The 26,720-nt window shown below is 46.4% G+C and overlaps 11 protein-coding genes across 11 annotated transcripts; 4 read left to right on the top strand and 7 right to left on the bottom strand.

The window, feature by feature from the left end:
• Positions 1-12: 12 nt before the first annotated feature.
• B0J16DRAFT_262842 (uncharacterized protein) lies at positions 13-1,089 on the bottom strand (the record flags this gene model as incomplete). The annotated part of the gene is made up of 1 exon (XM_046123320.1): positions 13-1,089. A coding segment is annotated over one exon (1,077 nt), but the record flags the coding sequence as incomplete, so codon positions are not given.
• Positions 1,090-1,258: 169 nt separating this feature from the next.
• Positions 1,259-3,783, bottom strand: B0J16DRAFT_393718 (uncharacterized protein). The gene is made up of 6 exons (XM_046132078.1): positions 3,668-3,783; positions 3,202-3,620; positions 2,886-3,066; positions 2,149-2,832; positions 1,865-2,095; positions 1,259-1,808 (listed from the first exon to the last, which is right to left on the bottom strand). The coding sequence occupies exons 1-6, from the start codon at positions 3,755-3,757 to the stop codon at positions 1,629-1,631; spliced, it is 1,785 nt and encodes a 594-aa protein (XP_045985648.1). The 5' UTR covers positions 3,758-3,783; the 3' UTR covers positions 1,259-1,628.
• A 2,159-nt stretch (positions 3,784-5,942) lies between these two features.
• On the bottom strand, positions 5,943-6,219 carry B0J16DRAFT_331709 (uncharacterized protein). The gene has a single exon (XM_046126620.1). It carries the CDS (start codon positions 6,209-6,211, stop codon positions 6,035-6,037), a length of 177 nt encoding a protein of 58 aa, XP_045985647.1. The 5' UTR covers positions 6,212-6,219; the 3' UTR covers positions 5,943-6,034.
• A 259-nt stretch (positions 6,220-6,478) lies between these two features.
• B0J16DRAFT_299006 (uncharacterized protein) lies at positions 6,479-8,717 on the bottom strand. Its single transcript, XM_046124518.1, has 3 exons — positions 8,518-8,717; positions 6,974-8,450; positions 6,479-6,927 (listed from the first exon to the last, which is right to left on the bottom strand). The coding sequence occupies exons 1-3, from the start codon at positions 8,571-8,573 to the stop codon at positions 6,895-6,897; spliced, it is 1,566 nt and encodes a 521-aa protein (XP_045985646.1). The 5' UTR covers positions 8,574-8,717; the 3' UTR covers positions 6,479-6,894.
• A 198-nt stretch (positions 8,718-8,915) lies between these two features.
• Positions 8,916-13,312, top strand: B0J16DRAFT_50066 (uncharacterized protein). The gene is made up of 4 exons (XM_046133943.1): positions 8,916-9,374; positions 9,440-9,655; positions 9,710-10,212; positions 10,268-13,312. Exons 1-4 carry the CDS (start codon positions 9,063-9,065, stop codon positions 12,924-12,926), a joined length of 3,690 nt encoding a protein of 1,229 aa, XP_045985645.1. The 5' UTR covers positions 8,916-9,062; the 3' UTR covers positions 12,927-13,312.
• A 385-nt stretch (positions 13,313-13,697) lies between these two features.
• B0J16DRAFT_379628 (cyanamide hydratase) lies at positions 13,698-14,483 on the bottom strand (the record flags this gene model as incomplete). The annotated part of the gene is made up of 2 exons (XM_046131010.1): positions 13,698-14,212; positions 14,264-14,483. 2 exons carry the CDS (start codon positions 14,481-14,483, stop codon positions 13,698-13,700), a joined length of 735 nt encoding a protein of 244 aa, XP_045985644.1.
• A 257-nt stretch (positions 14,484-14,740) lies between these two features.
• On the top strand, positions 14,741-16,702 carry B0J16DRAFT_331701 (fungal-specific transcription factor domain-containing protein). The gene is made up of 3 exons (XM_046126619.1): positions 14,741-15,290; positions 15,343-15,847; positions 15,910-16,702. Exons 1-3 carry the CDS (start codon positions 14,945-14,947, stop codon positions 16,649-16,651), a joined length of 1,593 nt encoding a protein of 530 aa, XP_045985643.1. The 5' UTR covers positions 14,741-14,944; the 3' UTR covers positions 16,652-16,702.
• Positions 16,703-17,829: 1,127 nt separating this feature from the next.
• Positions 17,830-18,357, top strand: B0J16DRAFT_50026 (uncharacterized protein; the record flags this gene model as incomplete). Its single annotated transcript, XM_046133942.1, has 1 exon — positions 17,830-18,357. A coding segment is annotated over exon 1 (501 nt), but the record flags the coding sequence as incomplete, so codon positions are not given.
• Positions 18,358-18,959: 602 nt separating this feature from the next.
• On the top strand, positions 18,960-21,655 carry B0J16DRAFT_281222 (nitrate assimilation regulatory protein nirA). The gene is made up of 5 exons (XM_046123932.1): positions 18,960-19,363; positions 19,427-20,104; positions 20,154-20,470; positions 20,527-20,874; positions 20,931-21,655. The coding sequence occupies exons 1-5, from the start codon at positions 19,190-19,192 to the stop codon at positions 21,601-21,603; spliced, it is 2,190 nt and encodes a 729-aa protein (XP_045985641.1). The 5' UTR covers positions 18,960-19,189; the 3' UTR covers positions 21,604-21,655.
• A 522-nt stretch (positions 21,656-22,177) lies between these two features.
• On the bottom strand, positions 22,178-24,688 carry B0J16DRAFT_393706 (uncharacterized protein; the record flags this gene model as incomplete). Its single annotated transcript, XM_046132077.1, has 5 exons — positions 22,178-22,825; positions 22,929-23,258; positions 23,316-23,638; positions 23,691-24,500; positions 24,551-24,688. The coding sequence occupies 5 exons, from the start codon at positions 24,686-24,688 to the stop codon at positions 22,267-22,269; spliced, it is 2,160 nt and encodes a 719-aa protein (XP_045985640.1). The 3' UTR covers positions 22,178-22,266.
• Positions 24,689-25,302: 614 nt separating this feature from the next.
• Positions 25,303-25,915, bottom strand: B0J16DRAFT_331694 (uncharacterized protein). The gene has a single exon (XM_046126618.1). It carries the CDS (start codon positions 25,840-25,842, stop codon positions 25,432-25,434), a length of 411 nt encoding a protein of 136 aa, XP_045985639.1. The 5' UTR covers positions 25,843-25,915; the 3' UTR covers positions 25,303-25,431.
• Between the last annotated feature and the right edge of the window lie 805 nt (positions 25,916-26,720).

Here is a 26,720-nt window from a genome sequence, read left to right as displayed (position 1 = left end):
AAATGCGCTCTCCTAAATCCCAATTTGTGACTCGATGTCTTTCCATCTACCTATACGCATCGGATCAAGGACACGTAACTTGGTAAGCCAAGTCTTCAGATCAATAAGATCACCCTCATCTCCTCCACGCCGCTCCAGCTTTTCTAGAGCTAAGGTATAGTCTAGCAAAGCCTCATAGATACACTTGACATCTTTGTAATCACCTAGAAGATCCTTGATCTCGTCGATTTCGCGCATCACATGGGCTGCCTTCTCGTCCAAATCCATAGTTTCTGCCGCAGTTTGTCGATTGCTATCACCGACAATTTGTGAGATTAAGAAGCGATGATAGTACCATAGGCTCTGGTCTTCGGGTCCAACATCCAATCCCTCTCGCACGAAGATCAGTTCTTCATCAAGAAGTTTCGTTCGCATTTTAGGGTCTGCGCCTAGTTCTTCAAGTAATCTTGAGATGAGCTGACTTCTGTTGTGCCACGCAGAAAAGTTGGATAGGTTATCCCCTATCATCTTGGTAGTGTATTGGAATTCCTCCTCCACCATGCTTTTCCCTTGTAGCTCAGCACTCTCAAGCCTAGCTACCACGAATCTGCGATAACCCCAAGCGTGGAAGTTTCGCTGATCCTTACTAAGCATTAAAGACGTTAAGCGAAGTTCTTCTTCCCAAATATCACGTGCAAACGGTATGGAAAGTCGAAGGATAGCTTGCGATAAGATCCACTGTCGGAAATTCCAGATCCAATAGCACTTGGGGGATCCTATCAAGAGTGGTACTGTGAAAGAGTGTTCAGACTTGAGCGTATTGGCATCTGATTCTTGACCCTGTTCAAACTGATCATAGGGTTGTTGTTGATCTGGACGTTTGGTCAGAACGCTCGACGTGAGGCAACGCCGACGAATATTCCATATCGTGTAATATTCAGGGTTGAGACGGAGGAACTCGTCAGTCAGTTGGTAGAGATCGTAGTCATATGCTCCAGGCGCGACGTGTGTGCGTATCTTGTTCTCAAGATCGCGATATTTCTTTATCTTTCCAAGGTCTCGTTGTCTTTGTTCCTCAGTCCTTGTCCTTGTGGTGCGAGCTACACCATGCTAGAAAGGCGGTGAATGAGCCGAGTGGCAGCTTTAGTGAGATTACAAGAGGGTCTACGACCGCTCGCCATACTGAACCTGACCTTCTGGCTCGGTAATGATAGGAATTCTTAACAAAGCTGTAACTGTTTGATGTGGATTGCTTTTTAGGCAGCAATAAAGAACTTGACTGAATGCAGAGATAACCAGGTGGCGTATGATCATTCACGTGCCAGGGCGGTGACACTGCATGACTAAAAAGGGTACGTACCGCACTGGGGTAACCCACTTGCTTCCCTGTTATGTTACAATGGCACCTCAGTTAAGTAATGGATGTTCCAGCTGTTTGCTTTTCCTAAACAGCTCTAATACTTCCTATCTATCCCATTGAATAGTTATTCTAAGGTCTACTGTGCACTATACTAAACTTCTTTCCTTCCATTGAGACTCGCAACCAACCATCAAGATGGGTTAATAAACTCCCTCCATCTAGTCAACCAGTTCTCATCACTTCCGATCCTTGGCACCCTTTGAGACCGGTTGACGTCGGACGATTAAGCTTACCAAGGAGTAAAAGCTCGGCAGAGTTTACCATCCTGTCGTTGGACCCAATCCTCACTTCCAACACACTGAGGACACCAAAAAAGCCCATCAGGATCGAATTTCTCCTTAATATCACGGAGTCGTGCATAATTCGGCCCCCAAAAGGACCACTGCCAGTCAGGCTCGATTGCGTTGGCCTTGTTTCCAACAATCAGCAAGGGGTCTCAGAGATCAGTACCGGGTGCTATCTTACCTCATTTAAATAGGCTCCCTGAACAGGATCCAACTCCCTCATCAACATGAGCTTCCTGTATGTCACATCGTGAATAATGTTTCTGACTTGAGTTCTGTTTGTTGAGTCAGTCCAGCTTTGGCCTGTGATCAGATGGACGGTCGTGTTTCGCCAGGATGGATTCAACGAGTTGTTAACAGCCTTAGGGCTGATGGTTAGGGTGCCAGACATAGACAGGTTAGGCAAACCATTCTAAAAGTGGGTTAGCCTGCTGAACGGCGGCAGAAGGACGGAAATATACGTACCAAAGGTGCTTCCTTTGTGGGGCCGATCTTCTTATATACAGCTGCAAATTCCTCTGTCCTTTCTGTGACAGTTTGGCGTGATATCAATCGAGAAGCCCGCATATCATGTCCTGCGCTGACGGTCCCGATATTCGGTAATATCTTAAGGAGTCCCTGCCAGCTGCTGACTGGAATCTTGGTTAGAGACCAAGCAAGGGTGCTGTTAGATGTCTCCAGCAGCGTCTTGAATGGTTCAAGAGCGTTTTCGTAGGTTTCATTGGAAATGTCAAATCCGATAAAGGATCCACTGAATGTCAGTGTCTCAGCCTTGGGGGGGCCTGTAACCGTATAGTATCCGTGGATACCGGCGTCTTGAATTGCAGGGAAAAGCGCATGAGCATCTGCAATGAACCGGTAGAACTCATCTTCCGAAGTGTGGTTCTTGGCACCGATGTCGTAGCCTCCGATCACTAATCTCGGCGCGGAATAAGCCTTGAGAGTCAGCTTGGTAATGACACCAAATGTACCACCGCCACCGCCGCGAATAGCCCAGTACAGATCCTGGTTCTGACACTGATTGGCAATCAAGATTTTACCGGCTGGAGTGACGATTTCTGCCTCGAGAATATTATCAGCACCTTGGCCGTATTTGCCTGTTGCAAATCCATGACCACCCCCAGTGGCCCAGCCAACAACTCCGACATCCTAGAGCAAATGTCAGATACATAATATCATTAGGTACGGCTCAGAAGACTTACACCGCTAGTACCTCCAACAGCTAACGCATTCTGTGCTGCTAAAGCTTCAAACATCTCTCCGTCTTGGACTCCAGCACCCACTGTGGCTGCCATACGAGGGCTTGGTGCATCCTCAGCGTTGGGACAGGTGAGGTTGAAATCTTCCCGTAACTCGATGCTCTTCATGTTGTGTGTCCAGATTCTAATAAGGAGATTAGCGTTCAGTTGTTGCCACGTGTTGAATCACGTTTTTACTCACGACAGACTGCTGTTTCCCAGGTTTCTGAACTTCGTTAGCAAACGTGAACAGATAAAGAGCGATGTTGATATGTTTTACCTTCCGTTCCCGGCATGGCCAGTGTTCTTGATGGCCAATCGTATGTTGTGTTCAGCAGCGAACTCCAATGCTGCTACAACATGATCTGTCGCAGTAGCGTTGACAACGTAAGTAGGAAGTACTCCATTTGAGCAACCCTGCTTGCCAGCCGTGGTATCACCATAGATGCTTGTGCCGTTCTCGTATACTGGAGTGCAGCCAGCATTGGCCCATTCGGTGTGGAGGCTGGCGGGGTCGCTGGAGTGGAACTTTGACTCAGACCATTCTTCGATAACGGTATCACAGGCTTTCCGGTTGTAGCTAGGGTGAAACTTGTAGCAAACGGCCCCTGGCGGAATGTATTTGATCAGATGTCCACCAAGTGTAGAGTTCAACGACTTCCAGGTTGTCGTAGAGGGCCAACAAGGATCGTCAGTTGTCTTCTAGATTGTTAGACTGTAGATTGAATATTGGCAACGTAACTTACGCATCGACATTGTTCCTCTGCAAGTCCAGATACAACAAATGATCCTACGACGGCAAGCGCGGGGAGGAAGAAGTTCGATAAGAGGCGCATCTTGAGTTTCTCTAGGCAGCGTTTGCAGAGATTGAAAGAATGATTTCTGGAGCTTTGGAAACATCTATGCCCATTATATATGTCAGCGGAAGCTGCGGACTCGTGGTTGAATAGTATCCATTTGACGTCATGGCAGGCATTCCAGGTACGCGGAAAAGTCTTTACGAAGGTTGAACAGATACGAAAACTCATTCGAAATGCGAAAATGATTGTATTAGGTTAGCCCTGTCCCACAGCTAACAACGCCCCATCTATCAATCTTGGGGCTTTGTTCCGAACTTCCGATGCGGAACTTTCTACGTAATACGCGATACGCGTATCATGCGGTGGGGAGGCACAGAGGCGCAGGCCAAAGTTAGACTGGTCACTGACGCGTAATTAATCAAGCTGATACTCCACAGTTGAGGGGAAGCCGATTCTAAGGCTGCTGAATATTTGCCAAGAGACAATTCGCCTACAGAAAACTTAACAGGTCGCGACTTTGAGAGAAGTGGCTTGTCGGGCTGCTCAACCATAGCCACAGGCCACGTGTCGTTTTTAATGCGCGTGAATGCACATATGGCTGCTCCTATTCAACTATCACTATTTACTGATCTTGGTAGCCGAACTTGAAAAGGTATCAATTCTTCAAGATCTTTCTAGAAAAGCCCATCTCATTCCGAGTACCCATGTTAGATTTCCGCAAATAATCTATAATAGCTTTATCCGACACAGCATCAAAAACCACACATCGATCTGGCATTTTCCATGCCCCATCTCTTTGCTCGAGCTGGTCCACACATGGGACCAAGAGTTTTATCTAGTTATTGTCGTCGCAGTACAATATGGCCCAGCGCTTGTATTTGTACCGTCACTTCCCAGCTCGATCAAGGATTAGCCAACCTAACCTGATGATGCAAAGCGTGCGTCGTATTGTTAGCAGTCATCGCGTCGTAGAAGTCCTTTGCGGGCCCGTTGAATGTGCCGTGGTTGTCATCAGCTTCGGAGTGATATACGGACTTGACGAGATCGCGAATCTTGCGGTCTGTTCCGCGGGCTAATTGGTAGATAACTCAACCGATTTCTCCCTTATCGTTGACTGCTTGGAGAGCCTGGGTAAGGCTGTTGTCCGCCGAAGGAGCCATTTCTGCAATTGAGGTTTAAGATAAGGGGGAGGGATCAAGAAAACTCATGTTCTAATAGCCAGTCCTTTTTTTTCCAAGTTACAATGATCGGAGCTCAATCTCAATGCTAACGCTGCGATCCTAGACATAATTTTTTCAGGTCTTGGCAATTTCATTTTTTAGAATTTAGATAAAAGTACATATTTACTTCGGCCCTTTAACCTACAAACCAGACAAACAGACATTCCTTATTAGATCTATCTTGGCCCTCAACTATAGGTTTTAAGGTAGTATATGCATAATAGTTCGAAAGGCACTATATATATGTCTTCTTGAGATATGCTCAGGTTTAGGGTATGTTCGCCTATCTTATCTCCTTATCTTATCTCTCTATCTTATCTCACTCTAACTCTCACTTCTTTGTCTTTTCCAGTGAAAGGAGCTAACTAGCCGGGCTTGCCACATCCATTCACTGACAGTAAAATAGTCAATGTTCTCGATGCGCTCTCCAAACCCTTACCAAGCTCAGCCAACGCCTGGCAGTAATCGTCCAAATGCGCGGTTATCTGAGTTCAATCATGGCTCTCCAGCTCTAAGACAGCGGCGTGGACCAGGATCAGGGCTGCCATGAATGCCATATGGTCAAACAAGACATTTGCGCGCCGCAGCGAGAAGCGGAGTTTATAGCCTCCAATCAGCTTGCCATTGTTTAGTGTTGATACCAAGACCAGCAGACACCAGAGTGAAGCAGAAGTCCTGTATAGCTGCCCCATACACCATTATTTTCTTTCTTCCTAATGATTGGACGTAGAGGGCTCCAACAAAGGTTGAGCACGGCAGGTTGACGGCGTTGCAGGCGCCGAGATTGAGAAAGGGATTACGGCTAATCCCGAGCGATGCAAACATAACAGGCAGGTATTAGTTGACAATGTCGATGCCCCCAAATTGCTGCATAAATTGGGTACCAGCATTTAGCAGCATACGTCGAGTTGTCTGAAGACGGTCATTCTTGAAAAGAGACTTGAACTGGAAATTGCACATCTAACTTTCATGGCGTAGATTGCTCAGCATCAAGCCATACAGCCGCCTTGTTTCCTGTTCCGTTCTCTTCGATCCGCCAAGTCTCTTCAAGATGGTGTACGCCCGCCTCTTCGTCGCAGCCCCGCACAGCAAGTCATCTTGGTGAATCAAACAGCCAGGATAGAACCATGACGGTGAAAAGGGCGAGGAAACACTGAAAAGCAAGAGAAAATCTCCATGAGACAGGTTTAGCGTCGATATGAGACATGCCGTAGTTGAGCCATTGGGCCATGACGTTGTCGACTTGGTTGAGTCCCAACTGGAGAATCATGAACCGCCCACGGTGGCGAGGATCTGCAGCGTCTAATTCAAGAACGTAAGAGCTGTAGTGGATATAGAAGGGCAGAAAGCCGTATGGGAGTTTACGTGCGGTTGCCATATCGAAGCTGAACTTATCATTACGCTATAGAAAGGATGTTTAAATAAAGGGGTAACTTTTTAAGATGTATCACAGCAGTAAAGAACTTAGAGGGCTACAGTCATAACTGGATGATGTACTATTTGTCGCGTGGTAGGGGGTAACAGTAAAACTCTGCGTGATTAATAAAAGGTACGTACTGCACTAGCGCATCCTACTTGCTTTCCCTCTAGCTTGAACCGATTCAACCCTTCATATTTGTCTATAGAACCTTATCAAAAGTGTTTTTTGCAGCTTCAACCTAGCTGACCTGCCATATTATTAGAGGTCAGTACCAAGGCTACTCTATAGACGGGTTGGGCAGTCCGCGGTAGTGCTTTCGTGCTTCTGGTTGAGTAACCAAGTATACAAATCACGGTTAGACGTCCGTGACCGCGGCCAGCGCCCGGCCAACGTCCCCGACATCCTGTAGCAAAGGTAAGCCGAGTAATGTTACTATGCACGAACTATAGCTTAACGTTGGAGAAGATGAACCCTTATATATATTATAGCGTCGAATAGAGATCAGTAGTCCATGATATACCTCAGACTCCGTGTCAAATATTCAGTAGATCCAACTTCGTAATTACCTGGATAGAATTAGTAAAAAGAATACGTATAACATGGATCTCTTACCTTTTCAATATATCGAATACCTACCAAGATGCCGTCTGCATCTAAGAACTCAGATTCATCTCCGAAATCAATGTTGTTCTCATCGAGACAAGTCAAGCATGTCTCCACGATTTCAGCGTAATTGTTTCCGGTTCGCCCTGGGAGTCTCGTTCGTGCTAGCGTCACGAGGCCTTGTTTCAGAGTTTCGGGTCCTAAAGTCGTATTAGAGGGCAGATAGCTTGCTATCAAATTAGAAGCAATTGTTTCACCCGTTTCCGTATATATGACAAATGATTCCCAGAGACCAATTTCCAGCAAGCACACTCCAAGACTGTAGATATCGTGCTGCATGACATAAGCATCTTCTGGATTCGTGCCGTACCTCCTCGGATGGCAGTATAAAGTTTGCTGCCAACCTGAAGCTCCAATTCGACTTGTTAAACCTCCGTCCCTTCTGAACTTTTGGAAGCCTACTAAATATGCTACCAGATCTTCGGTTCCCGTGTGTCGCAAAAGTAGTATAGACTCGGGACGGATGTTTTTATGCACAAAGTCAAGAATATGTACATAGCTGACTGCTTTGGCAAGTTCCCGACCTATGCGAATAACGTCGGAGAGAGAGTGCGGACGTTCGTGGCTCAAGAGTAATTCACGCAGGCTGCGGGGTGTCTGGAGATACCTTGGGATCTGAAAGACAAACGTGAAATTCAGTTGGTTCGTGCCCTGCTCTCTAGATTCTTGTTTCAGAACTCCTTTACATTTCAAAAGTCCAAAACCTGGACCTTCGTATGCGTGAAGTTTCTGGGCGAGGCTCTTCATGTCCTTCATGACCAAGGATCGACTAGTTTTCGACGCCTGAGAGCACACTAGTGAGTCGAGAACAAAGCTCTCCGAACTTCTGGTCAAGAATTGCGACTCGCAATATGCGATTTTACAAGCAGTCGATGTGTTCACTCTCTCTGGACGAAGGAACACCGCTCTCCCCGTGTCAGCCATAAAAAGAGGATTTCCGGTCAGTTTTCCTTGGGTTTCAGACGACAATTGCCCGGTTGTGTCTACCTGAGTGCCTGTATGGACGGCTTGTTCGGCAGTTTTCAAGATCAGTAGCCACGATATATCAAATGTTGATTGCCATTTCTCCAACTCGCCGATTGAATCATCGATTCTCTTTTTCCTAAAAGCGTACAGTGTTTTGTTCATTGTCATGGAGAGGCGAGAAGCATCTTTTTTGTCTTCGCCCTGAGAGTCGATCGGTCTCAAGAGCCGGGAGAAAGTTGACAATTCTTGGTAGATAGCCTGTAATTTGCCCAGCACTATGTCCAAGGTATGAAGATGTAACTCTTGATGTGCTGCTTCCATAGCAGCGACTACCTGCTTGGTATGTTCCAATTGGTGGCTTATACGAACCCAGCAAGTTTCAACACGGATGACGCTTTCGGCAAGCTCATTGGGAGCATTTTTAATCGAATGGCATAGGACGATCAGTTTGTTACCCCACCTTTTGCAGTGAAAGTTAGCTCCAGACATATGATAAGTCAATAATAAACTTCAGGGACCTAGCGTACTTTAATCCAAGATCAACAGCCGCCCAAATGGCGAGACCCAGTTCGGGACCGGACATGCTACTCTCTGGGACGGTTTCGGTTCCGGATTGACGTGTGCAGCTTGATAACAATGTTCGAGGCTAGTAACAAATCATGATTCAACAATAGACTTCAACAAGACGTTTGGTGTTTTGTTGGTAGTTTTATTGCGCATGTAATATCTTGGGCAGAAAGTAAAAAAAAACAAGAAGATGTTGTTTACTGCACAAAGAACAATATCAGGCAAATTGCGGCTAATTTCCCGGCCCGCTTTAGGGGCTGTAACCCCCCTCCCCTTTGACCAGGAACCAGCCAACACGTTTACTTAACGCCAGCAGTTGGTTGTTGGATGATCCCTGCACTAGAACTTCGCAGATCATGCAATTCGTTTTGGGCTGCGCGATTTATTAACAATTCTGGGCCGCCTAACACATCAATAGAGCATCTTCGTTCTGCCATATAATGTGAAAACTCCGTTATCTTCAAGCCTGATAACAACTACGCTCATCATTCCGCCTGCTTCTGTGATGGACCAATTGCAACTCCCGGATCTTGTCAGGGACACCGAACTACGAACTCGATTTGAGTACCCCCACACTATACATGAGTTTCTCGAGGCCCCTCACTCTCTGGCACCTGTCAGACAGGAAGTTTGGAAGAGAATTAAAACAATCGGTCGAGGTGGATTCTCATACGTTTGTCTTGAGGAATGCGTCGAGGGACGTGCAGAATACACCCCGCAAACACGCGCAGTCAAAGTAATATCTTCAAAGCATGGCGCTGATATCTTATCGGATTCCCGTGAGTTGGAGGCTGTGGCCAAATTCTCTCAAAATAAAGTAAGTTGGTATCTGTGCTGTGACTGTGTTATTGTTGGTCACTAATCAAGGATTTACATCATTAGTTCATGACCAACTTTGTGAAATCATTCGGATGGTATCGGACGTCGGAGGAGCTTTTCATCTCCCTCGAGTATTTTCCTCTCGGGGACTTGCAGTCCTACACGAACGAGGTGGTGCGTCTTGCGGAAATGGAAGTTCGAGAGATCACACAACAAATGGTCTTTGCACTTAGCATCATGCACAAAGAAGGATTTGCCCATCGAGATCTAAAACCTGCTGTAAGTCAAATATACATGAGATACCGCTGAATCATAATTTGATGAAGAACACAGAACATACTGATCAAAGCATGCCCTCCTTCTCCCTGGTGGATCAAACTTGGTGACTTTGGATTAAGTAAGAGGGCCAGTACCGCGCAGATGCCGAGTGTTGCAGGCGGAACGCCCGGGTTTATAGCACCGGATATACTGGAGATACTACAATATCGGGAGAGTGACAAGAGAACTGCTCCACTATCTATTTCTCATGATCTGTGGGTAGCTGCCGATATGTGGAGCCTGGGCGAGGTTCTCGTTCGGATAGCATCAGGCAAGGCGACGTTTCGATCCCATGAGCACCTGATGGGGTTCTATTTGGGTACAAGGCCATTTCCAATTTCCCAATGGGCAGATTTAGGTATGAACCAAGATATGATTGGTTTTATCCAACAGGCCATGGCTGCCAAAGCCATCAACCGTATCACCTCTCATGCGGGCCTATCACATCCTTGGGTCAAAGCATCAGTAGATCTAAGGTCTACGTCATTGGCTTCAAATGTTCAACCTGCCCTTGAAAGGTAAAGTTAGCTCTTGATGTGTTCGAGTCTCATCGACACTAACAATAATAAATAGCCTTTCAAGCCTTTCAGTCTCTGACGGGGATTATCGAAGCTGGACCACGACTGAGTTGATAACCAACAAGAAGTCCATGATGGTGAACTCAGCGTCGAAGGTAGCGGGTCCACCGCAGAATATAACTGGTCAAGCGCCAGTCAAACGTAAGCCAATTTCGAGGCAGCCCATTATTGCGGACGGAAGTCTTTCCAATGCAGCACCTAAGGCTTTGGTTAAACCTTCAGTTGTTGGAGTGGGGGCCGAACTCAGCCATACCAACAATGTCTCGACTCAAGTTCCAGCTCTTTTAGCATCTGAGAATCGCGTATCATTTATGGATGAGCCCCCCAGGCTTGAGACTACTTCCATTAACGGCAGTGCGAGCGTCACAGAAGTTGAGACTGATGGACAAGATTCCCAACTCGAGAAGATTTTGCTCCAAGATGGGCGCGTTCAATTACAATCGAATCCCTCGAAAACAGTAAAGACCTTTGATAACAGAGTACACTGCGTCAAGTTTTTGTCTGATTCGAAAAAGTTGTTTGCTGTATCGGCAAAAGATATCGAATGCTTTGACGAATTCCATCAGCCTGTCAAAACAGAACAGCTTGATAACTCTCGCAGCATTATCAGCTTCGCTATAAGCCCAGATTCACGTTACGCCGCATTGGCGACGGATCACGGAGAGCTTGAAGTTGCTGACCTAAGGACTGGGGTTGCGTTCAGCATTATTTCAAACCTGCAATCTAGACCGTGCGACATTGTCTTCTCGCCCAACACTGAGCTCATAGCTTGCGCCTTAAAAGACAAATCACTTGTTCTTGTGAAACGTTCAACTGGCAAAGTCATCAAAAAGCTCAAGAGTTTCATGTCAGGTCATAAGGGAGCGGTGACTTGGGCTTCGTTTACTAGGGGCGCAGACATTGTTTCCATATGCGAGGGCGGGTTCCTTTGCGTCTGGGAAAAAGAAAGAGATTACAAGCTTCGGGAAAGAGTTTCAGTTGGAAAGACCTGCGTTCATGCCTCTACCAAGGATTCAGAGATCATAGCATTTGGAGCGGGCGAGCATGTTAGGATTTGGCACACCCAGCCGAGAGTTACCAACAAATTTCTTCACAACATTACATACGGAGACGGTGTCGTTGGAGGTTTAGACTTCTTGCCGTGCGGATCCCGCTTACTGGTAAGTCGTCAAGATGGCAAGTTAGAGCTATGGAGGCTTGGCGAGCCCCCTCACCTAATTGTCACACTATCGGGACAAAACTGGACCCATACCCGGACCTTATGTGTTACCTCCCTAGCTCCCAACAAATCGCATCTTGCCATTGGGAACCTAGATGGAACAGTTCGTATCCTCGACATCCGAAACGCCATTCGAGTTGACACCATCCGGATGCATGCTAGTCATGCTGTGTTCAGAAGCATTTCAGGCGATGGAACCAAAGCTGCTTCTATCTGTCCGAAATCCAGGTACGAAAAAAGCGCAACTCACAACCGAACTGTGATCTTATGGGATCTACAAAGGGCATCTGCCATGCACATCCTGCAGGTGAAGGGCAACAGTGTACAGGATGCGACGTTCTCGCCCGATTCACAAAAGCTTGCGGCCATCTCGACAGACGGAACTATCACCATCTGGAATGTCGCTTCGGGGAAATCATTCAGCCTGATTGGTCATCCATTCCATTCAGACTTCGAATTGGCCTGCGCAACAGTATCGTCCGACTTCTGCTTTGCCGCGACTGTTGAATATAACCAGATTCACTGGGGAATTCATATTTGGAATATCGAAGACGGGACTACTAGATGCTTTCTAGGTTGGTATGAGATAGACAAGCGATCGTACGCGGATACAAGGGATAGATTGCGTTTTGCCCCCACTGCCCTTAGGTTCCTAGATGACACGACCAAGGTCATAGGGGGTAACGAACATGGAATCTATGTGTGTGATATTCTCAAAGGAAGCATGCAGTATTATTCATCACATACATCAAGACAAGCTCACCAGGATCCCATGGGCAAGTTGATAAGGAAAAGCACTGCAAAAGAACTCAGGGAGATACTTTCCCCACTTCTCTCCAAGGACGAAGAGAACACAATTGTCGAAGAACCCTACAGTTGGACTGATGATTTAGTTATTTCTCCAGACTCCAAGACCGCCGCTTATTTATCGGCTAATGGCAAGGCGCATCTGTATGATCTCGAAGTCCGGCAAGAGCCCACAGTCTTTCAAGGCTGGTATGGCTCAGGCAGAGCGGCCATATCACCAGATTGGCACTTTCTCGCAACAACGTCACATGAGAACAAGGTTCTCTTATGGAATATTTCTTCAAAGGATATTATTGAAATCCTCCAAACGACTGAATCTCCAGCTAGGGCCGTATTGTTCTCATCCAACGCAAGGGTTCTCTTTATCCTATCTGAGACGGAACTTCTTGTATATGACACAGGATCCCCGGAACCGCCACGTATAATCCAAGGGTTCCCATCCTATGTACGCTCACTGTTAGTTTCACCAGAGTTAGGGCGAGTAATTGTCGCTTCAGCAAGTGATGGAGTACAGGTTTGGGACTACCATAACGGTTCAATTATTGAAACTCTTCATGGCTATGATGGTATTTGGAGAAAGCTCGCTTTGAGAAGACGATGGAAACAGATTGGTGAAGCTGAAAGCTAGGACCAGCGAGTTTGATAGGTCAAGACCAGTCAACATCATCGATGATATTCTCCCTACACTCAGGCACCTCACGCGTCTCGTTTAAAGTCCAGATCTTAAACGTATGACCTGCAGGGTAGTTTGTGACAGGAAGGGTGCTCTTCTACGAAGACGTTTCAGTCAGGTGACTAAGTTCTTAGGGGCAGGTCAATCCGCGCATCGCTTACCAGAACACCTTCTCTTTTGACCTATGGCGTCAGGTTAGCCAGCATCCTAATACCTGCAGGAGTTAAGACATCACTTTTGCAATTCCAACATCCAGTACGATTACGTCGAATAGAACGCGGTCGATAGACCGAATCCATATCCGGTGTGTTCATTTGGGGGGAGGTGCGCATCGACCTGCCTCTTCATTTGAGTGGTTTCTGGCGTGGCGAAGTGCATGGAGATTTCAAGCCCGGCCATGAGTCTGGCTGTGGAGCCCACCAGCCCCACATATATCATTTCCGTAAGCTAGAAATTTAGCGCATCAACCTGCCTCACAACGTTCACGCCCTGTGGAGCAGTATGCCACTCTTATGTCACCCCCTTCCCCACTTTGCTGTATTTCACAAGCTGAAGAGATTGAGGGAAAGCCCACGGTATTGCACCTTCGTATCTTGGGGGAAACCTAGGATCTACGTGCACTGAATGAACACTTGTGATAAATCATAGAGCTATCTGTGTCCTCTGGATTGGAGTTCTCCTGCTATACACTATCCGGTATGCAACATAAGAGTTCGTATCTTTCTCCTACTCCCACGGCTTCATCAGAGTGTTCGCTTCCATCTGCTGGTCAAATTGAGGAATGTGCGTAGTATGGCACCAAGGCTTGTTGGACACCTCCTTGCGGACTGTGCACGCGAACCAGGAACACCAACCGTGACGAGGGAATGAGTTGTTGATGCTGTCACGAGTAGTCTCGTCGATCCAGCTACCAAAATCCTCGATACCTTCATATGCGCCGACATTGTCATACAGCGTAGCAAGTTGGATCAACTGACCAAGGAAGGTGATAGTTCCATCTACGCCCATATCCTGGTGGCGAATGATGGCCTCAGCAACAGCCTCGGCTTGATCGACGCTACCGCCAAGCACCTTGAGGACTTCCATTGCTTTGATGCCGCCATAGATATCGAAAGACATGCGCGTCGAGTTAAAGTAAGCTTCCGCGGTACCAATGTCGTGCAAAAGGCAAGTAAGTGCCCAGGTGGCTGGTGACAGCGATTGAGCATGCTCAGGCAGTAAACGCTTTGCAATAATAGTTCCTGGTCGAATATTTAGCATTGCTTCCTGGCCCGTGTCATTTCACAACTAACCCCAGTAAAAGACACGCATGGAGTGGTTGTAGGCTTCTGGGCTCAGGCGTGCCTTGGCAAAGGCTTGAGCTTCAGCGACAAGTTTGTCTTCAGACGGGAACGGAATGTCTTGAGTCTTGTAAGGAGGTATTTCTTGAAGCTTTACCACAGAATCGATGATCTTTTTAGCGCTTACGGGAACAGCAGTCCAACCGTTGGCCTGAACTTCAGTGGAAGACATGTTTTTCTTTTGAGAGACGAGGTTGCGGAGCGAGGTAGAGCTTGATAGAAGTGAAAACTTGTGTAAGTGAGAAGAGGAATGATTGTCAGAATAAGAGGTTCGTTGGACATCTATATATACTTCAATCGATGATTTCAACATTACTACAATAGTAGTCGGATATGGGAAGAGTGGAGGATCATCAAGAAGCACTAGACTCAATATGGTAAATAAATGAAATTTAGTGGGCCTCTGACGTTGAAACCTCCCTGCGCTCGATTTGAAATCATGATCTGTTAATAGAGTCATGGAAAGTCAGCTTTACTACCCACGGTAATGGAGCGGATCAGCCGGACAAGCATAATTATTCTTTATCCACGAGTAAAATACTGAATAACACTAACTCCACGTGGCTAACCATCAAGTATCGTTCCAGGTCCAACGTCAATTCGACTCCGCTGAGTCTGAAGAGCCCTCCAGAGATGGGAAGATGTTGGACGTGCAAAAAGCGCCGCCTCAAGTGTGACGGAGGAGTTCCATACTGCCAGAAATGTTGGGGCCACGGCGTGGAATGCCTTGGTTATAAGAAACCCCTAACTTGGGTCAAAGGTGTGGCTCGACGTGGACCCATGAAGAATCGAACGTTTGGAGAGTCCGAGCAACAATCCCAGTCGTTCAGCGGATGGAATGCATTATCCACCTGCCAAGGTTATCATTATCCGGCGCAAGCATCAATTTTATGGCCGACCAGTTTCTCAATGCCGATGACTCTCACGGAGCCTTTGTTCAAGGACTTGGGTAACATTCCTCGATTCTTCATCGACTATTGTTAGTTTTCACCAATCTTCTATATCCCAGCCACCTGCTTATTCATCTTTAGTCTCGAAGCGAGTTTGTGGTAGCCTTGTCTTTCAAGATAACCCAGAGAATCCATATCGTAAGATCATTCTCTGGATTAGGTCACCAATGGTGGCAACCGCCATCGTGACAGTAGCCGCGTGTCACTACATCCAAGGTCTCACGGGCTCTACTCTTCCTGGATTACCGCCGCCAGCGACAGATCAAGCACCTCCACTTATCACGCCCAAATCTGATATCGCTGGGCTAACTACATCTGAGAGAGCGTTAATTAACTACTACTTGCGGTCGAAGGAACTAAGCTTGAACCTCGTTTCTTCTCACCTGACCATGCATCATTCGAGAGCTGGAGACAATGCTGGCGTTATTGCAATCGTGCTTCTGGCTGTTCTTGATATTTTTGAGAGCGGATCTGGAGCCTGGAATGTTCATCTCGAAGGATCCAAGAAATTGATCGAAGCTGGATCTATCAATACATCTTCTGTTTGGGATAGCAGTGTTGAAGCTCTGCTATGCGAAGCCGCCACGTGAGTACTGCTGAGCCACGTAGTGCTTGATTGATATCTGCTGATACAAATTCTTTGTGTAGTTTTCAGATACTTGGTTCTTCTCTGGCGAAACCAGGAGCTTTAAACAGTGGATCCACTCTCCCTGCAACACAAATCAGAACTTCCTCGACTGTTGCGCCAATCGGATGCCCTGTTGCTATTCTGTCAGCTATTCAAACCTTTGCTCTGAAGCGACGAGTCAATGCTATGCTTGCTTTACAGATAGCAGATGTCGAATACTTGAAGGACACACTACAACGTCTCCGTTCATATGACATTGCAGCGTGGGCGATGGATATTCCAGTGAACGATTCTATGGTGCCATACATGGATCTAATACAACTCGGCAATATTTGGAGGCTATCAGCTGAGACTTACGCCTGCCATGTCCTCTTCAATCTTACCGGGGATGCTTCCATCCTGCAACCATCACTTGTTGATGATCTTATAGCAAGATACACATCCCTGGAACGGGAAGACGATAATCTCCTCAAGTGCCTGATATGGCCAACGTTCATCGCCGGAGCAGCGACTATTAATCGGCACAGAAGACCTTGGATACTTAAAACATTAGACAGGATCTGGCATATTGGATATTGCGCTAATACCAGGAATGCTGCAATGGTTCTGGAAACCCTATGGAAGAAACACGATTTAATATCCTCCAAGAACATGCCTCTACATAACAACCCAGTGATAACTGGAGATTTATTGGTTGACCAAGATGCTTACAATTGGCTTCTTGAGCTCTCATTCTTAGATGGCTCGTGGCTTTTCGTTTAACACCACTTAATGTATAGAATAAGTCAGTGCAATAAAAGTCTTACAATTTGCATCGTCTTAAACAAGTCAGTATTATTTAGTTTGAGACTTTCCATGCTAGTAACAACATTGCAACCCACCAAGTCAGGAAGTAACCTGTCGTTTACATTTCTCTGTGTCGCTTGGACGTGTAGATGCTTATTGAACTCTTGAGGAACATTACTGACATTGCAATAGATAACGAGCACGCTGAATTTAGATAGACAATTGAGAAGCAACTGAATCACCTATTAGAATGTCTAAGTAAAAGTCCAAGCAACATAGACAACTCCGGTTGGTTGTTTAAAAGTACTTCATGCCTCTCGTCTTAAGAATATTGTAAGGTTCCGGGTAGGATTCCTTATCTAATCTCCTTATCTTATCTCTGACACTCTCCGCACCGCCTTGACTTAATGGGAGTCAGCCAGGTGCAAGGCTATTCAGGAGAGTCCGAATTTGGTTAACCCCGCGACCAGGGTAGGTCAATAGCTGTTGACTATGACACAACAAGTGTTACATCTACTACAACTTACGAAGCGACTTCTGTGATTACGCAACCAGCTTCCGGAACTGCCCGAGGGACTATCTCTCATATAACATATGTAGCTACCTCAGCTACAAGTACTACATCGTCGTCGCCAGACTCTACCTCGGAGGACATCATATCCTCAACAGTATCAGCCAGTTCGGCATTTTCAACATCATTTTCAACTGCATCGGCCACACGATCCTCAGCGCCACTTTCCTGTAACGAGATGAGCAATCCCTATCAAGCTCCTTCATGATCGAAGTTCCAAGTTGATTGCGATTCATATGCGACCGGCAACAATCAAATTGGTCCGAGTTACAAGACTGTCGATCTATCGAATTGCATAGACTTATGTGCTTCTACTAAAGATTGCCAAGCCGCACTACTTGATCGAAGCCAGTCTTTGTGCTACTTGCTGGACGGGACTGATGGTCCGGCTTTCAATGATCTTTACGATATGGCTATTCTGCTATCACCCACTTCATCTACAACTGCATCATCAGAAGCATTATCTACTACAACCACTTCATCATCATCAGCAGAAACACCGTTGTCGTGCACGCAGATGGCTGGCAGTATTTACACTGAAAAGCTCACTATCAGCTGCGATACTATCTCGACAGGGGAATTTATCTATCGACGTGCCGAGGAAGACAGCATGGAGAATTGCTTGGCCATATGGGACAACGACATCAGGTGTCTGGCCATAAATTTCTATCCTTATCCCCGCAGTGAGTGTCAGTTGATTGAGTCTTTCACCGGTACTCGATCTTCTGCCGGTATCAACTTCGCTTCGAAGGCAATCTTATCATCCTCAACCACGTCTACATCATTAGACTTCATACAGTCAACTTTGTCCACAACAGTATCAACTACAGCGTCAGCAGCATCAGTGACATTGTCAGCGCTATGTTCAGGATCTACATCAGAGTCCAAATCAGACGACTCTCCAAAGTCAACTGGAGTTTCATCGTCGCTAGAGTCTACATCAGCTATATCCACAACTAGTACAACCTCTACTAATACTGCCAGCAGTATCGGGATGTCAACCATCGAGACGTTAACTATCAACACACTGACTACGGAGGCACAAATGGTTGATACTTCAAGCGCCATGACTTCAGCCACCGCAAACATATCAAAGTTCAATGTCGGAGGGAGCTGGCTGCAGAAGGCGCAGAAGATCACAACGATAAGATGGACAGGATTAGCGATAGCTTTACTTAGCTTAGGTTGGTCCTAGCTATGGTATTGGGAGCCTTGTATTTAGATTGCGCCGAGTCAATGTAAATAGTGTTAATAAACTGTAAAAATAAGGGCTATGCAGTTTTCTACTATTTACTGAATCCTGACTTTTTAGCCTTAGTATTCTGTGCATAAGGGCAACTTCTCTTAGAAATCTTATTATACTTACGCCAACGTCAATAACTCAAGTGCGTACTAAGATTACAACTGAGCGACTGTTTCGGGCATATATGTGTGGTTGATTGGATGATTTATTGCAGCGGTGAAGCATTTCTCCCCAAGTACGTCGCTGCCTTTTGTTGCTGTTTAGAGGCGCCTTCCACTCACAAAGCAATATATGCAGATAGCAGGGCTCTTGATTATGCAGGACGGTATCTATGGTTGTGCTGAGCCACCGGAGGCCGACCCCGCCATCTCTCATTGGCCAGAACTCTGCTCTTGAAAAACTACAGGAGCACACTTAAATATTACATCATCTGCTTTGAATTTTTGGTAATCTGCATTGGAATTTTCATCCATCCTGCAAGCGCAGTTCATCTCGCGGAATTAGGAACAGAAACGTTGCAGATTCCTATTATCTTTTAATGCAGACAGCTAGCAGTAAGAATACGAAAATAGGGCACATTAACATCCATCCAGCCATATTAGCTATTTGCATATTATGAACTTATGTCCACAAGCCCTCTACAAAACGAATTTAGAAACTTACCCGGCAAACAGACCTACCTCGTCGCACGTATCTAAAAATGCCAATGCAGACGAACCCCGAACAGTCAACGTCTTCCCGAGGTCTGCGACAGCTACTTCCTCGAGGATCCGGACCACCTGCACAAGTTGGTATCGCGCAGAACCGTGAGCTACCCCGCAAGCGACGGCCGATAGCGGTAGCGTGCGACTCATGCCGTCGACATAAATTAAAAGTCAGTCGGACCTTATTCTCAGGATCCAACAAAGATATGGCCAAGCTTACAGACCTTAATTAGTGTGATGGAACCCGGCCCCGTTGCGGAGTCTGTCAAACAAAGAACAGAGAATGCGCGTACCAAGGACCTCCCAGCGAGACTCTTAAGCGTAAGCAAGCCGAGCTAGAGGCTTCGCATGCTGGCTTGGAAGAAGTTATGAGCGCTATCCAGCGTCGCCCCGAGGCGGAAGCTAAGGCTATATTCGACCGCATCCGAGCTGGGGCGGATGCCCAGTCAATCTTGCGCCAAATCAGACATGGCGATATTTTACTCCAGCTACACTTGGAGCCCGAGACGAGATACCGTTACGAATTCCCTTACAAGTCGCAATTCCCGGAGGTTCTGAGTGCCGTAAACAATCCCTATCTCGGCTCTTTGCTCTATGAGGGCGCGCGTGTGGGCGCTTCTGACACAAACCTGACGTTGTCATCTGCGGACGAGAAATACCAGGCCCAGTACCTCCGGCCTTACCATGCCGCAAGGATCATCGATTCGAGGTTTGATGAAGTGAAACCATCCCAATGGACAAACGTTCCTGTTGATGATGTATTCATGCGAGAGCTTCTTCACCTTTACTTCTTGCACGAATTTGACTCGCTCCCATTATTCCACAAAGATTACTTCCTTGATGGCATGTTGGCGCTTGATGGTCGATTTTGTTCACCTCTGCTTGTCAATGCCGTCCTTACCCACGCATCCGTAAGTTGATACGGGAGGATTGTCTAGTTCCACAACTCACTCTTTATAGAACTCTTATGCTGCCAACCCTGATCGTGCGCAATACTGGAACCCGCGCAATATCACATATCAGTTCTTCGCTGAAACCAAGAGGCTTTGGGAACTCGAGCGATTGCGAGAACCCTCACTCACCACCTTGCAAGCCGCACTTGTCATAACCCTCGTTCTCAACATGGGTGGTTTGGACAAATTAGGCATGACATACCTAATCCAAGGTGCTGCTATGGCGCATGAACTAGGACTCTTCGACTCGCCAGGTACGGTTCGAGACACTAAGCTCCGCAATGCCCGGGACTTCACAGCGTGGGGTCTTTTCTATTTGCAAAGGTATGGTATTAAACCATCTTAGCTTGGAACGCGTTCGCTAATCCCGACTTCGATAGTATCGGATGCTATTATTTTATGATCCCACCAATGATCAAACCACCAACCAAGATATCCTTGCCAGACGTAGAGGAGTTCCCTGAAAGGTACAGCGAGATTTGGATCAAGTACCCTCTAATTCAGGCAAGGGTTCCAATGCGACTCGGTCACACAGTCAGGGCCAGAACGGAATTCTCTATCATCATGAATACCGCCGCAGCGGCTCGTTATGATAGAGAAGACGGAAGCGGTCCCATTACGCCAAGGGAAATCAGTGGTTTTATCACGGACCTGAAGCGGTGGTATGAAAGATTGCCTGCTCCTCTACTGCCTAAGAATGTTATTTTTCCATCACAGCTTAAGCTACAGTACGTCGCATCGCTCCTAATGTTCAACGCAAGAAGTGGCTGACCTGAGGATGCAGCATGTTCTACCATTATATGCTTATCGGTTTATACGAACTACTCTTAACAGAAGTAGATATTGAGAGTTCGCCCGATTCAGTGCACACGAATGCAGAAAGCCAGAAACTCGCTTTGGATCATTCTAAAGTCTGCTTGGAGACGCTTGTGCGACTATACTACCTCCGTCATGGATTCAATGGTTCAGATGCACTGCTCACTAACTTCCTTGTTATTGTCGCATTCCAGTCCATTAGTAAACTGAAGGTTGGAATTCCGTCTCCATCATCATCTTCTTCTTCCTCGAACCCCAGTATAACCACAGCGCCATCTGCAGCTCCAGACTTGAACGACGCCCGTGCTACTCTTATTCTTGCCGAAAAAGGCCTTGGGGAGCAAGGACAAAGCTATTTCTTTGCCCAAACTGTCTTCCACGTGGTTCTGAACAGCATGAGCCCAGAGGACGCGCAGCTCGTAGAGCATTATACGAAAGTCCCCAGTGAGGGGCCTGATGAACGCCGGATGCGTGCCGAACATGTTCATAGCGACTTCCCCTTAGAGATCGTTACCGCCACAAACAGTGCCACCAGCCGGTCTCTGAATAAATTGACGAAAAGGTACGCTGAGATGACGCTGGAACAAGCGAACGCAGAATACCCAGCAGAGGGTCAGGAGCAAAATGTCGGTAATAAATAGAGTAGCCTAGTTACAGTATGATCTCGACTGCACACACGGTGCATATAGGCCAATATATTGCTAATATTACTGCACATAAAGTACGCGCTTGGAGAGATTGTTAGATGTTCGGCTGTTTAAAACCCTGAAAGCTATGCTTACTCCCCAGCTGTTAAGATACTATTAAGCTTAGTTCCATACAGACTTAATAGAATCATGAGTACGAGAGACTTCTGCCCTTTGAAGTATAGCTCAAATTGAAGATCAGCTAGCGCTACAATAACATAAACATCTACTGGGCAGGTATGGTACTTGTAGCCTTATGAGAAGTACTACTAACTACACTTCTTCTAAAGGTTAAGATTGTATTAATTAAGGTTAGTAAGTTTACATTGATAATATACAGTTGTTAGATACTAGCCAAGCGGTAGCTAACTTTTAATAATTTTATTGTAGTTTTTATATACCTTTAAAGAGACTTTTAAAGAGAACTTCAGTTTTATTTCTTAAAATTTAATTATTATAACCTTAGATACCGTAATGCATCAAAGCTCAATTTCGTGGGGAGCTAGCTGTAGGAGGCACATAAGGTCTTAACAATAACGTGGACGAGATTGGTAATACCTTCGTTAACCCAAGTCAACCATTGGTGGTTGGAAACTTTGCATCCCCGATTCAGTCAGTCTATGGTACAATAAAATCATTGAAAAGAGCCAATTCTTCAAATTTTCCAGCAAGATCTTGCGCCCGACCATCGTTTTGAGAAGACATGGCAACTCCAAAGTCCACAATGCACGATACAGCAACGTCAGCCAGATTGTGATGACGGCCCCGAAGCTGGAGGGTTTCCATAAATGCACGGGCTTCCTCATTCGAGATCATGCCCGTCTCTAAACCAATTGCCATATAGGCTTGGGCGACCTTTCCGATGACAGCAAAACGAACATAGATCTCTTTTATCCAACCCATACCCAGCGCTATATTGAGACGCCAGCCGAGGGTATCCCGGTTGTGGAGCGTAACATGCATAACATGCAGAACAGCGCCAGTGATTATGAAGTGGTAGAATCTTGGATCATAATTCGAGGTGTAATCAAAAAGAATCCTTTGGAGTTGTCTCAGTGACGCGTCAAAGGCAGCTTTGGATGAACTGTCTTTCGATGAGAATGAATGTAATCGGACGTTTTCGGATGGTTCCTGAAAAGGACGAAATAGATCAAGAATAATACTATGAAAGCATGCGCTAAATTGCATCAGCAGTAGAAAAAGAAAAGAAGAGTCTAAGGGGGAGGATGGATTGAAAACCAATTCGAGAAAGAAACCATGGAACATCTTATTTGACTTACTGAATGACGGAAACATGTGGCAGTTTCTGATCTTGCCTCTTTATGCCTTGAGGGAGATTGTCTGCCCAAGCCAACAGCTTTTGGTACTTTGACTCAACAAATGCATACGGAACAACTTCTTGCAATGGGGCCTCATAAGTCTTGCCATACACAGCCTGTATTTCTTGGGAGATTGTCCATAATTTGCACCATTCCATGAAACTGTGGTCTAAATACTCGGGCTGTGGATAGACATGCCAATCATAGGAGCCAGTACTGCTTGACGAGCCAGGTATAGGCAGCATTGGGGGGAATTCAATTGGTTTTCCCTTGTAGTAGCTCGCATGAACACTGTTTATGATGTCGGTTTTCGTCAGCAGCGTCGACGTCAACTCGCTATTTACTTACCTTAACCAAGTGTAACAACTCCAGGCTGCGTAGGCGGAAGCCCTGAGGGCTCTAGGGGGTAGTTGGTGGAACTTCTCGTAGAGATGTGGCGTGTGGCGGACTCCTAACAAGGACATTCGCTCTGCCATATAGCGTCCGTCGGCGAATAATTCCAGAGAAATCTCATCCTTGCCGTGTACCATGGTCGTTACCCCCAGTGTGATCAAGGCGGAGAGATTGACAATCGAGTCTGACAACCGTTCCGCGTACCAAAGACTTTCTGCCTCGGCAAGAAATGCAGCCGCGAGCGGGAAAGCTCTCGAGTCGAGAGACGAGTAGTACAACTAGCAGCCGGGAGTTAACAAAATGTCGTAAGCAAGGAATAGTTCCACTCACCGAAGCTAAACAAAGCAAAGAGCTAACAAGGAAAGAGGAGCAAAACTCAAGACGACCGTCAACAAGGTCATCAAGGAAAATGGCCTTGTCAAATGCCCCAGTTATACCATGTTCATTCTCAAAGTATACAGACAGTAGACTGGCCGCGAACTCGTCACTCACAGGGACCCGAGTCCAGTACTTGAAGCGCACTTGCCTAAGTCTCGGATCACAGAATATTCTATCCTTGAAAGGACCCGATAGAGGCGAGTTACCTCGGCTGCTGGTGCCTCGGAGAGGGGATGGAGGTCCACAGATAAGGCCCTTGGCTGAACTTGCATCCACAGGGTTGACCGAAAGTGTCTCGTAGTTCTCAAGCAGTGCATTTGTGGCGGGATATGGGAGGACAGAAGTCGGTCGGCGATCGAATATACTGTTAACGTCGATGACTGAAGTATCAATGTCGGCCAGTGCTGGGTACGCGTTTCCATGCAGCACCGCCAGCTCGAACTCCAACCCTGACTGGGTGAATGGCAGCGTGGCCCGGGCAGCTTCGATATCCGATGGGCGTTTCCGGGTCATGGAATTTCTGATGGAAGACAAGACAGCCTCTAAATGAGGGGTTGACTTCAACCGTCGAATTGTCGCGAGAGCATCGTGTTCCGGTGCTGATCGGAGATGTTGTACAATGTCTTGGTGTTGCTCGAGCTGAAGTTGGACGTCAGCCAGTTGGCGCTCTAAAGCCCCAAGCCGTGTATCCTCTTTCTGAGCGTAGACGCACACATTGTCGCTCCCGCTGCAGCGATTGCAGGTTGGACGATTGCCATCACACTAAAGGTCAATTGATAAAAGTCCATGGGATGAATTAGATAGAAACGAACCGAAATTTTCTTAGCGCGACACCTATTGCACGCAACCTTGACGTGAGGGCGCTTCCTAATGATTGGTGAAGTCGGGGATGCTTCGGCAATAGCCCGATGTAACGGCCCCGGAAGGAGTTTCCGATGACCTCGTTCCATTGAATTAAGCGACTGGCCCTGGCGTAGATATGTGATGTGTCGGATAGTTTCTTAAAGAGGTGAGGCATTTCTCTCAACAAAATGTGTCGCTAGATCCCTGATTGTGTTGAGTTTGTCGCTCCCGTTTATTGGTGTTGGGAAGCTCCATCCACTCATAAAGCAAAATAATGCAGATAGTGATATGTACACCTGACTTATTGAGATTTGACTTTACTGGAAGAGGTCGCTATTGATTATAACATTGACGATGGATTTAACCTGGGACCTACAGTTCAAAGAGGATGATAAATGCAGATACTGACGTTCTTATTGAAACATTATGCAGGGCGAGACCTCCGCGTTGCTGAGCCACCAAAGGCCAATTCCGAGATCTCCTATTGGTCAGAACTCTATTCTCAGCAAACTACAGGTTAACATGAGGAGTACCCTTCCATAATTATTACGTCATCTTTCTGTTCCTTAGCAATACAAATTATAACTTTTTTCATCTTAGAAGTGGTAGGTTAATACTCAAGTTAAGGAGCTAAGAGGTTTATTTAAAAGTGTTATTAGACACACTGGAGTGGTTATTTCAATTGAGGGAAGGCAGAGGTTAGAATTCCTGAATTTCCGGTTGGGGTCAAACTAATTATCGCAACCCCTCGTAGGTTTCTGAGACAGCTGCAGATATAAGAACACGCTCAAACCATATACAGTATCATCTCCACCTATGCTACTTCGCTCTGAAATTCAGTAATGCCTGTCTATATGCTGAAAGCAATAAACGCTGCCAAAGCCAATGTCCCCAAACCCACAATGCTGGGCGGATGTCCTGTCACCGGAGCCGCGCTCACTGCTGACGATATACTGACTTGAGACATGTTCATACCAGTCGCCCTAAGTCGCTCTACGAAGAAAAAACCAAAGTTGCCTCCCGACTCTTTATAAGAGTCCATAAATTCCTCCGGTAGTTCACACCAAAGAATGCAATCGCCGTAGAGGTTGACGGAGTTTGGAGAGCAGACCTCGCTCATTCCTCCATAAGAGTCGTTGGTCATAGGGATATAAGCTATTGGTGCATCATCTCCAAGAGATGGAAGTCGGCTCGGTAGGATGTTTGTATCGCACTCTCTAGTGACAATGTCGGTGAGATTGAGAAGTGAGCTGTTCGACATATTGAAGAGTCGAAGTGTTTGTAGTAAATGTATATGGTATCTGTGAAATCTTGTGTAGAATTTATTTGATAGCGCGATGTGCTGTGAGTTATTTTATGCTTAAATTTAGCGGGAACCTGGGGATTTAAGTTAATAAATAAACGTCTGATAATCCTGGTGCCTGTAAGATCAGTGCTTGTACGCCCAACTAGACTGACAGGTGACACGTTAGGCGCGTAAAATCAAGGGTTTACCTCTTGGCGTCAGCAATTTTAACTACTAAACGAATCAAACACCAATCACAGGGGTTAATTCTAAGGAGGATGAGTATCCCTGCGATTTAAGGCATTCTAGGGATACTGACAACCAGTTATGGGATAGATGCTACGCCCGGAAAAGGCACGGGCCGCGTGACCGCATTTATTGGAGACAGGGGTCCAGAATGATCGATACGAATACTCGGATGGGGAAAGCGACGGATGAAGATAGACATAAGTACTGGCACCATTCAACCTGCCTGAACTGATGGTGTGATAAGATGGTAGCGGTACAGGTTAATGATGCCTGTAGGGTACTAAGTAGATGTCCAACATGCTGAAGATTGCTATACAAAGTACAGATTAGAATCAGAATAGCCCTACAACTGAAGTAACCGATGAAGCTGTATAGCCCTGAAAGTGACAATTGTCACACCGCAAAAGCCGAAAGAGGGTAGAGCAGAAAAGGTCCCGCGCAAGCACTGGAGTCATGGTGCCTAAAGTATAAACCCACGATTGGCAGCCAGTGGCATTGAGATATAAAATTGAAGCTAGAATGTTTTGTTTTGCCTACGCTCTTGTAAGTGAAAGCTCCTCGGTAGCATTGGAATGTATTGTATCGAAGTATGCGACTAGTAAGCG

This window comes from Fusarium flagelliforme (genome assembly GCF_020744385.1).
Source record: "Fusarium flagelliforme strain FIESC 12 MPI-CAGE-AA-0113 chromosome Unknown B0J16scaffold_2, whole genome shotgun sequence".
In the NCBI taxonomy this organism is placed as follows: Eukaryota; Fungi; Ascomycota; class Sordariomycetes; order Hypocreales; family Nectriaceae; genus Fusarium; species Fusarium flagelliforme.
This window is presented reverse-complemented; position numbering and strand designations above follow the sequence as displayed.

Bases quoted from the DNA above. Each gene is read 5' to 3' on its own strand.
- B0J16DRAFT_393718 (XM_046132078.1), bottom strand. From the start codon at position 3,757: ATGCGCCTCTTATCGAACTTCTTCCTCCCCGCGCTTGCCGTCGTAGGA. The intron at 3,621-3,667 runs GTAAGTTACGTT...ACAATCTAGAAG, and splicing joins CAGAGGAACAATGTCGATGC to ACAACTGACGATCCTTGTTG. The intron at 2,096-2,148 runs GTACGTATATTT...ACCCACTTTTAG, and splicing joins CCACAAAGGAAGCACCTTTG to AATGGTTTGCCTAACCTGTC.
- B0J16DRAFT_331701 (XM_046126619.1), top strand. From the start codon at position 14,945: ATGGGAAGATGTTGGACGTGCAAAAAGCGCCGCCTCAAGTGTGACGGA. The intron at 15,291-15,342 runs GTTAGTTTTCAC...ATTCATCTTTAG, and splicing joins TCGATTCTTCATCGACTATT to TCTCGAAGCGAGTTTGTGGT. The intron at 15,848-15,909 runs GTGAGTACTGCT...TTCTTTGTGTAG, and splicing joins CTGCTATGCGAAGCCGCCAC to TTTTCAGATACTTGGTTCTT.
- B0J16DRAFT_281222 (XM_046123932.1), top strand. From the start codon at position 19,190: ATGCCAATGCAGACGAACCCCGAACAGTCAACGTCTTCCCGAGGTCTG. The intron at 19,364-19,426 runs GTCAGTCGGACC...GACCTTAATTAG, and splicing joins GCCGTCGACATAAATTAAAA to TGTGATGGAACCCGGCCCCG. The intron at 20,471-20,526 runs GTATGGTATTAA...CGACTTCGATAG, and splicing joins GGTCTTTTCTATTTGCAAAG to TATCGGATGCTATTATTTTA.
- B0J16DRAFT_299006 (XM_046124518.1), bottom strand. From the start codon at position 8,573: ATGTCCGGTCCCGAACTGGGTCTCGCCATTTGGGCGGCTGTTGATCTT. The intron at 8,451-8,517 runs GTACGCTAGGTC...TCACTGCAAAAG, and splicing joins GCTGTTGATCTTGGATTAAA to GTGGGGTAACAAACTGATCG. The intron at 6,928-6,973 runs GTAAGAGATCCA...AATTCTATCCAG, and splicing joins GTATTCGATATATTGAAAAG to GTAATTACGAAGTTGGATCT.
- B0J16DRAFT_50066 (XM_046133943.1), top strand. From the start codon at position 9,063: ATGGACCAATTGCAACTCCCGGATCTTGTCAGGGACACCGAACTACGA. The intron at 9,375-9,439 runs GTAAGTTGGTAT...TTACATCATTAG, and splicing joins CCAAATTCTCTCAAAATAAA to TTCATGACCAACTTTGTGAA. The intron at 9,656-9,709 runs GTAAGTCAAATA...TGAAGAACACAG, and splicing joins ATCGAGATCTAAAACCTGCT to AACATACTGATCAAAGCATG.
- B0J16DRAFT_331709 (XM_046126620.1), bottom strand. From the start codon at position 6,211: ATGATTCTCCAGTTGGGACTCAACCAAGTCGACAACGTCATGGCCCAA.
- B0J16DRAFT_331694 (XM_046126618.1), bottom strand. From the start codon at position 25,842: ATGTCGAACAGCTCACTTCTCAATCTCACCGACATTGTCACTAGAGAG.